The sequence below is a fragment of the Lampris incognitus genome, chromosome 9 (assembly GCF_029633865.1).
Source record: "Lampris incognitus isolate fLamInc1 chromosome 9, fLamInc1.hap2, whole genome shotgun sequence".
Classification (NCBI taxonomy): Eukaryota; Metazoa; Chordata; class Actinopteri; order Lampriformes; family Lampridae; genus Lampris; species Lampris incognitus.
Window position 1 is genome coordinate 32148627 of NC_079219.1, and position 8892 is coordinate 32157518.

General features: G+C 46.6%; 1 protein-coding gene across 1 annotated transcript in view; it reads left to right on the top strand.

The window, feature by feature from the left end:
* Positions 1-8892, top strand: part of znf516 (zinc finger protein 516) — a 44967-nt gene that overhangs the window by 34067 nt on the left and 2008 nt on the right. The window contains exons 3-5 of the mRNA XM_056287125.1: positions 1955-3343; positions 6748-6852; positions 8048-8118. Coding sequence (XP_056143100.1) covers positions 1955-3343; positions 6748-6852; positions 8048-8118 — 1565 coding nt within the window. The remainder of the gene's footprint in view (positions 1-1954; positions 3344-6747; positions 6853-8047; positions 8119-8892) is intronic.

Sequence of the window (8892 nt, forward strand, 5' to 3'; positions counted from 1 at the left end):
AAAATTCATGGCTGTCAAGTCAAGCCAATTTTATTTGTATAGCCCTTTATCACAAATTAAACATTTGCTTCAGTGGGCTTTACAGCAACACAACATCCTGTCCTTAGACCCTCGCATCAGATAAGTTAACAACTCCCTAAAAGAAAAAAAACAGATGACAACTTTTGATGTTGAAGATTATTACAAGGATGAGATGAGGTTGACCCTGAGAGGCTTTTTCATGCTGGGATTTTTCTGGAAGGTTTAGATAGTACCTGTTGTTTGTTTACTGAATAGGTTTGTAAACCTGAGACTATTTACTGCACCCTGTGAGAGAGAAGTAGACCTATCTCTTCACTGACACCATGTGTCACCTCACTGGAACACCTGCTATTAGCCTGCCCATGCACTCCTGCAGGAGCCTGCTAATTTGAGTGTTTGTACCTCTGATTGTGCGTGTGTGTGTGTGTGTGTGTGTGTGTGTGAGAACAAATATGTTTGCACTTAAATGGAAGTCTCCTCTTATGTTTGTTTACTTTCACAGATTCTATTGCTTCATGGTTTCCTCAAAGTGGTATTACAGAGAGGCACAGGGTCAGCTCTTATGGGAGCCATTGACTTCACCTGTAATGAGAAAGATGGTTTTATGGGATATAGATGGAGATGAGCAAGGGGAGAAAAAAAAGTACAGGAAGTGCGAGAGAGAAAAGAGTTGAAATCAGATAGACATCGCTCTTCCCCTGCCATGCCAAGCTGCCAGGCCCCAGGCATAACCTTGGCAAGGTGGCAGCTCACTGCAGAGCTGCCACCAGGAAGCCAGATAAAAGGCAGGTCCAGGTTTCTGGTCTTACAGTGTAGGGAGGCGTTATGGAGGATGCTGTCATATGGTACTACATGTCATCTGGTGTAATTAAGACATTCAGGAGTTGTGTGTGTGTGTGTGTGTGTGTGTGTGTGTGTGTGTGTGTGTGTGTGTGTGTGTGTGTGTGTGTGTGTGTGTGTGTGTGTGTGTGTGTGTGTCTTGATAAGTTGGTTTCTCTGAGTGTTAGTTGGTCTTAGTCATCTTGCTCGGATTGATCGATGGGAAATGTTGCCATCTAGTGGACATTCTTTAAAACTACTTTTTACACCAACAATATATGGTACCTATTATTCGCCTCGTATCAAATAAGGGCAAGACATTAAAGCTGTCATGTGAATGTTTATTAATTATTAGTGTATAGACAATATGTTTAATAGAAGTAATAGCATGATTAATACCATTGGCTGATATCAAAGGAGCCATATCAATAGTTAAAATGGAAATATTGGTCAATACTGTCACCTAGTGGCTATTAAGAAAATCACAAGCGCTAAAAACCGCATGGACGTAATGATTCAAGATTTCTAAGCTTCAAAGGTTTATTTGACACATACTTCATGCACAAGTATAATAAGCAGTGAAATGGTTTTTGGCAATTTCAAAACTGTGGGAAATGGAATAACAATGATGATAAAATGTGAACAAAATAAAAACACAATAAAATACAACAACAAAAAATCCTAATACAAAAATCAACAGGTCCCCTTGTACCAACAACACCAAGCTGGATTTACAGTGCATGTAATGCACATGGCAATGAAAGAGTGTCCGATTCTGAATCTCATGCAATTAAAAAAAACAAAAGTAAAAAAACAAAACAAAACAAAACAAAAATAGCCAGGGAATATACTGAAGGTATCAGAATCAGAATACTTTATTCATCCCCGAGGGAAAATTGGGTATAGCCCAATAAATACATACATACAGTGTGCAGTTGCTATAGAATACAAGTGTGCAAATAGACTGAATGAGTGTAAAGTGTCTTTGGAAAGTGCCAAGAAATTCAACAGATACCTTGTATTTCTTATCTCATCCTTCCTGAAAAATGGCATAATCTAATTGTTTGTCTTTGCCTTCATTCATGTGTTTTTTTTGTTGTCTTTTCCCCTGCAGATGAGAAGCCTTACATCTGCAGTCTATGCGATTTTGTCACCAAAGAGTCACAGGCATATCTATCTCATGTACGCATCCACCACCCAGCTGCCCATGACAGCAGACCCGACGTCAACTCCGGCTACAGCTCCAGCTCAGAGAGAGCCACCCGCTGTGCTTACCCCAAAATGAAGAGCACCCTTCTCCAGGGACTTGCTCCTCAACCTCACCTTTCTGTTGGATCCCCCAAGGAAGAAGCCCCAGTGCAAGTCCAGTCAGTGCCAACTGATCCCAATTTGAACCCAGTGGACCTGTGTGTGAGGGCCGAAGGCTGCAGAGGCTTGGCATCTACAGCCATGGACAGGGCTGGCCTCCCCAACCATAAGTGCTCCTTCTGCTCTCACTCCACCCGCTACCCTGAAGTGCTGTGGATGCACCAGACGGTAGCTCACCGAATCAACAGCAGTAGTTCCTCTATAGCTCCTAAATGGGCGCTGAAGAGCAGTTCCAAGGCCACCAGAGACAGCGCATCATTATTCAGAAGACGCACTGGTCCGCCGCCGGTTCTTGATGGGAAGGAGTGTCCCCCGCTGCCTCAAGTGGTGCGCACCCTGCGCACCAGGCCCCCGAAGGCCAGTGAGAATCTTAACAAGAATAAGGCAGCCGGTCATCCTATCACAGCACCATCTTTCCCTTCCTCCTCCCTCTCTTCCTCTTCCTCTTCCTCCAGAGGCTTCTCATCCAGCTCAGGTAGCCAGGCCATGAGGCACTCTGTTCGGCCAGGCAGTAGCGGCGGAAGCAGTGGGAGTGGCAGCAGCAGCAGACACATGGAGGACCCGGGCCATCTGTCTCGCTCCAGGCCCAGGGTAGATATATACCCTCGAGGAGGTTCATCATCATCCGCTAGCTCCTTGGAGAAAAGCACCGGGGCTCCCCAGCGGCCCTCAGGTCCTAGTCCTAGCTCTGCAGCGGGGAACAAACTGGTGGACCGGTGCTTGATACCTCAGGAGGGCCTTGGCTTTATGCTGTCTAGCAAACACGGCCTAGCGGAGTACAGCAGAATCAGGAGCTCCTCAGAGCCCTACAAGAGCAGCAGTTCCCCTCACCAACCACATAGCGCCTCCTACAGCCAGGGTCGGGCTAACGCCACCAGGCCTACAACCATCGTCACGCACAGCTCTTCAACAGGACGGGGCTACGGAACCTCCCAGACACATGGAGGCGCTCTCCAGACGTCCCCCACCTTTTCCATGTCCTCAGGGGCTCTTGGGGATGTAAAGGAGGGGAAGAGAGCAGACACACAGGAAATGCCCATGGAAATCCTCAGCTTACTAAAAAATTACAACCCAAATGAACTGGCTGCCCTTTATCACCGCTGGGGTGCAGCCAATGCCCTGTTGGATCCCACTGGTGAGGAGTCAAGTTATTCATTATTAGTTATTTCTATTGTTATTATTATTACTATTATTATTATTATTATTCATGATGGTAGTGTAAGTAGTATTCAATTCACTTCACAAACAAAGCATGAATATATAAAATAAAAGGAAAAAGGTTAGATAGATAGATAGATAGATAGATAGATAGATAGATAGATAGATAGATAGATAGATAGATAGATAGATAGATAGATAGATAGATAGATAGATAGATAGATAGATAGATAGATAGATAGATAGATAGATAGATAGATCTAAATGTATATATGGATATAGCGAGAGAGAGAGAGGGAGAGAGAGCCGCCTGCTGCCCAATGACTGCTGGGATAGGCTCCAGCATCCCCGCGACCCTGATTGGGATAAGCGGCTTGGATAATATATATATATATATATATATATATATATATTATAGCTCAAAGTTGTTAAATGACAGAACAAGCTTGTGTGCTCAATGCACTCCTCAGCTGCCTACATGGCTGCAGTCATCATGTTTGCTACATGGTAAGTAATCATCAGCTGATGATTGCTTATGGCATGAAACAGGCTTGTACTGTCTCATAAAGAATTTACTTCACTCACTGGATTATTTTGCTCCTTATTTGTTGAGCACTTTCCCTACCACTGAGTGTTTCTTTTAACAAAGTTATGTATATTATATAAAAGATAGATAAAGGAAAAAATTCATAGCAGTCTGATGAGTGCGCGACGCATGAAACAGGCTCATACTGCTATGAATTAAAGTTGTTTTCCTACATCTATCTTAATATTCCACTCCTCATTTGCTGAGCACTTTCATCAACACCATTAACGGTTTCCAAGAAAAAAACACTATATATATATATACACACACACACACACACACACACACATATACATATACATATACATACATATATAGTACATATCACAGTGGAATAAGGAGTATGTGTACAATATGTTGTCACATACTCATCAATATACATACAGATCTCATGAGCCTATAGGTACATTTAGGACACAAGATGTCAGGACAAAAGACGCATGCACACAAAGGTTTGCACAAATGCATGCAAACACATGGGCACCAATATGAATACCCACCCTTTGCGTCACACACAGACATACACACACACACACACACACACACACACACACACCATCTGGAAATGACTGACAGACACACAGACTGCACCATCCTGACAAGGTTGTAAATAATGAACAAGAGATGCATTAAAGCATGTTCATGAGTTATGACAAAGGGCTGTATCTGGGACAGCATCTCTGTATGTGTATGTCCTGGTCTGTGTGCCTGCACGTGTGTATGTCTGTACAGCTTCCAGTGCGTGTCCGTATGTGCTCAAGTTTCTGGTGTGATTATGTTTTCCCTGTGAACGATGTGAGAGAACCTTTGCTGGTCTCAGGTGTGCAAAGCATGTCCAGCCTCCAACTCCACTCTCCCAGAAAGCTGTCAGAAACTGTTTAGGTAATGGCTTTGCCTGATAAGAGGCTCCCACAGATGTGGGTGGGGTGCGGGTGGTGCGGTGCGGTGCTGCGTGGTGGCTGAACGTAGAAGAGGTAGATGAAAATGGTTGGAAGTAGAGAGGAAGCAATGAGACAATAATTACGCCACCAGCTGCTTTTTGCAAATGGTCATTACCACAGATTTGCGCTGTTTGGCCATTTTTTCCGTTGCCTTCCTAAGGTCAAGCGGGGCTGTACGGAGCCAGGGGTCAAAGACAACAACCCCAGAGCAGACGCGTGACATCGCTGTCACCCGTCCAGGCACATATCGTCATGCTCTGCCTTAGCCCTTTGAGTCACATACTATAAAGTGACCTTTTTTGAGCAACCAAGGCTCTTTGCTCTGCAGAGTGTGTGTGTGTGTGGGAGAGAGAGCGAGAGTGTACTTCAGTGTTTGTGTGTGCATGTGTGTGTGTGTGTGTGTGTGTGTGCGTGTGTGTTTTCAGTCCAGCCCTGTCTTGTCTTTCATTAGTGCATCAGTGAGAAGGGCTGGCGGCCCACACTGGATGTTGGAGTATCCAGAGGGCAGTGGCAGACCTGCCAGAGACACTCTCTGTCACCTCCACTGTCCCTGTCTTCTTGTCCTGCTGTCCTCACTCCCCAGCCTTACACCAGCGGGCATCAGTGGGCACTGCCCAGGTATATGCCAAGCCGGTGCTCGGGGAGTTGATGTGTGGGGGTGATGGGAATAGGGGGAAGGAGGATGCTTACTGCACAGACCCCCCAAGGCTGTTATCTGCCAGCAGGAGAGGTCACAGGAGAGAGAGAGAGAGAGAGAGAGTGTGTGTGTGTGTGCTCATGATGTCGGACACGCCAACTGTCTTCGAACGGCTCGTCCTCCTGCTGTCTACGTGCATCGTGCATCAGTGGGAGACGCAGCTATGCACTTTTTGTTTTCTCCCCTGGACCAAACACGCACACGCATGCACCCATGCACACACACACAAACATGTACACACACACACGTACACGTACACGTACACACACACACACCTGACATGTGACACACGGGCGGCAGAGCGGGCACATCACAGCCGGGGCGTTTTAATTGCCTGTAATTTATGCGGTGTGTGTGTGTGCGGGTGTGTGTCTGGCTGTCAGCCTGTGAGATGATGCTGTGTGACAGCTGCAGTCCAGCCCCTGGAGCTACCCGCTCATAATGACACATTAGACATACTAATGATGCCTGCGCTGGTCCACTACTGACATTCCTACCTACCCTGCTCTGTGTGCCCCTGCCCCGGTCCTCACGTTGATCTGACTCACTTTCTTCCCCGTGACCTCGGCGTCCTGACTTTCCCAGTATCTCGCACAGCAAAACGGGAGCATTTTAATCCGCCGAGAGGGCTCATTCACCGCTCTCAGTTTATTGTCAGGTGGCTTTATCGCCCGTTTCCGGTCTCTGCCTTCACCTGGCCTTCCAGACTCGGAATACTGTTGATTCGAGTGAATGAAACGATGTCGAGTTTAATAGATGCCAGCAATGTACCGCGGGTGAAAATTGACTAGATTAAAGGATAAATCCTGAATATTTCATGTGCTATCCAGAATGAACCTTGGTCTGAGGGTAGTGTTAGCATCAGCTGCAGCTGCAAGGAAACGAAGGAGCCCTGGGTTGGAGGTTGTGATGTAAACTGACTTATGGCGTCATTTATAACACATTTATAACACAAGTGCAGTACTGATTACAATATGAATCTAACCTGTTAAGTATTAGTAATGCAAATTAATATTTCTTTTATGTTATATTTATTACTTGTGTTTGTTTTGTGGTGGAAATGTAAGCAAATTATATTTAAAGTCTTTTCCGCCCTCGTTCTTGTGTGTGTGTATGTGTGTGTGTGCATGTGTGTGTGTGTGTGTGTGTGGAAACAGGGATGCTGAGGTCTCTGATGAGACAGGGACAGTACGTCTGCCACGAGTGTGGGAAGAGTTTCAGTCAACCCAGCCACCTCCGCACCCACATGAGGTCTCACACAGGTAAACCAGCCACGATGCAGTCCCACACTAACACGCACCAGAGCCCACAGACCTAAAGCCGCGTGCACACTCCTCGCCCCACACACAACATACACACTCATCCCTGTCCCACAAGTGCACTCATATCAGCATAGACAAACATATCCACAATCGCATAAGAATATATTCATACAGGTTCATGTTCCCTGCAATACTTCATCTAATGCCGTACATCTCATCCGGTTCTGCATTTTTTCCAAAACTCTCTCTTTTTGCTCACTTGAGTGTGACAGCCAGCCTGCGAGTCCGTTCCCCGCCCTGGGCCGGGGCAGCTGTCTCTATTTTTTAAACTAAAACAGGATTTGCTCAGGATACTGACCTGTGACAAATTGTATACATTATTAATCACATGTCAATTAGAGGGATGGAGTTGCGCATCCTAATGAAGCATAACAGCATTTGTCCATGCCAACGTTATGAATCCATTTGCATGAATCCCGGTGCCAGTCACTAAACAGCTTGATTTAGACATCCTCCCTTCCCCGCTTCTCCCGTCTCCTCTCCTCTTCCCTCCTCCTCCTCCTCCTCACTACACCGCCCCTGTTCTTTTCACCCCTCTCATCTTCATCTCCCCGACCTCCGCTCCTCTCCTGTCCCGTCTCCTCCTGTCTCCTCATGTCCATCAGCCTACCCAGTCGTGATCGCAGTAGACAGAGAGATAAGTAGGTTCTTTATAGAGAGTGTGAATGATATACGGCACAGCCAGTGATGCTAAGTGACAGAGGCCAAGTGGTAAGTGATGCAGAGGCAGCTCCCCCAGCCCTTTTGTAAACACACGCACATGCGCGCACACACACACGCACACACTCATACATAGACTTTGTAAACACTTGCAGAGCTTGTAATTAATGTTGTCAACGATGGTTGTCTTCAGCACGGACGTCCACACGCAGAAAGGGCAGCCACCCCGAGGCCTCTATTAACATGCGTCATATTAAATCACTGGCTTGCCTCCACCAGGTTCCATCATCATCATCATCATCATTGCCATCTTCCTCCATTAGCTAGGGTGCTGGTGGCAAATGCTACTGTTTTACACTGGTGGTAAGAAGATTCTTATGCTGAATGGAGAGATCTCTAGAGGTTTAACCAAATTACCCCCTCCTCCTCCTCCACTCCCTGCCCACCCCCACCCCACCTTCCTTCTTCCCCACAGTTGGGTTTGATTTTAATGGACTCCACAGAGGTACTGACGCTCACACCACCGCTTCCGAAGCTCCCAAACAAGTATGTCCCACACAACGACTAATCTCCAGGCGTTCTACTGCTTTTGCATGTGTCACGCTGTGTCCGTGTCATTCGTACATGCATGTCTATCTGTAATGCACCACCATGTTCTGCATTGTTTTGTTGTTGCTGTCATTGTTTGTTTTTTTTTACATTCACTTTGCATGTTTTCACAAAGTGTGACATGGCATGTTATTCTTTGTTGTCTTCTTCGCGACATTTTTACCAAACTCACCGAGTAGCACAACGGCCATGCTGGCACCTCTGATGTCCCGGGCATGTACGGCCTGGCTCTCTGATAATAAAAAAAGAGGGTGTCCGGGTAGCGTGGCAGTCTATTCCGTTGCCTACCAACACGGGGATCGCCAGCTCGAATCCGCCTATTACCTGCAGTTTGCTCAGGCGTCCCTACAGACACAATTGGCCGTGTCTGCGAGTGGGAAGCCGGATGTAGGTATGTGTGCTGGTTGTTGCAGTAGCGCCTCCTCTGGTCGGTCGGGGGACCCGTTGGGAGGAGGGACTGGAGGGAATAGCGTGATCCTGCCACGTGCTACGTCCCCGTGGTGAAACTCCTCACTGTCAGGTGAAAAGAAGTGGCTGCTGACTCCACATGTATCGGAAGAGGAATGTGGTTGGTAGTCTGCAGCCCTCCCCGGATTGGCAGAGGGGGTGGAACAGCGACCGGAATGGCTTGGAAGAGTGGGGCAGTTGGCCAAGTATGGGGAAAAAAAGAAAGAAAAAAAAAGAAAAAGAGGTCTCTTTATTCTGTCTGTT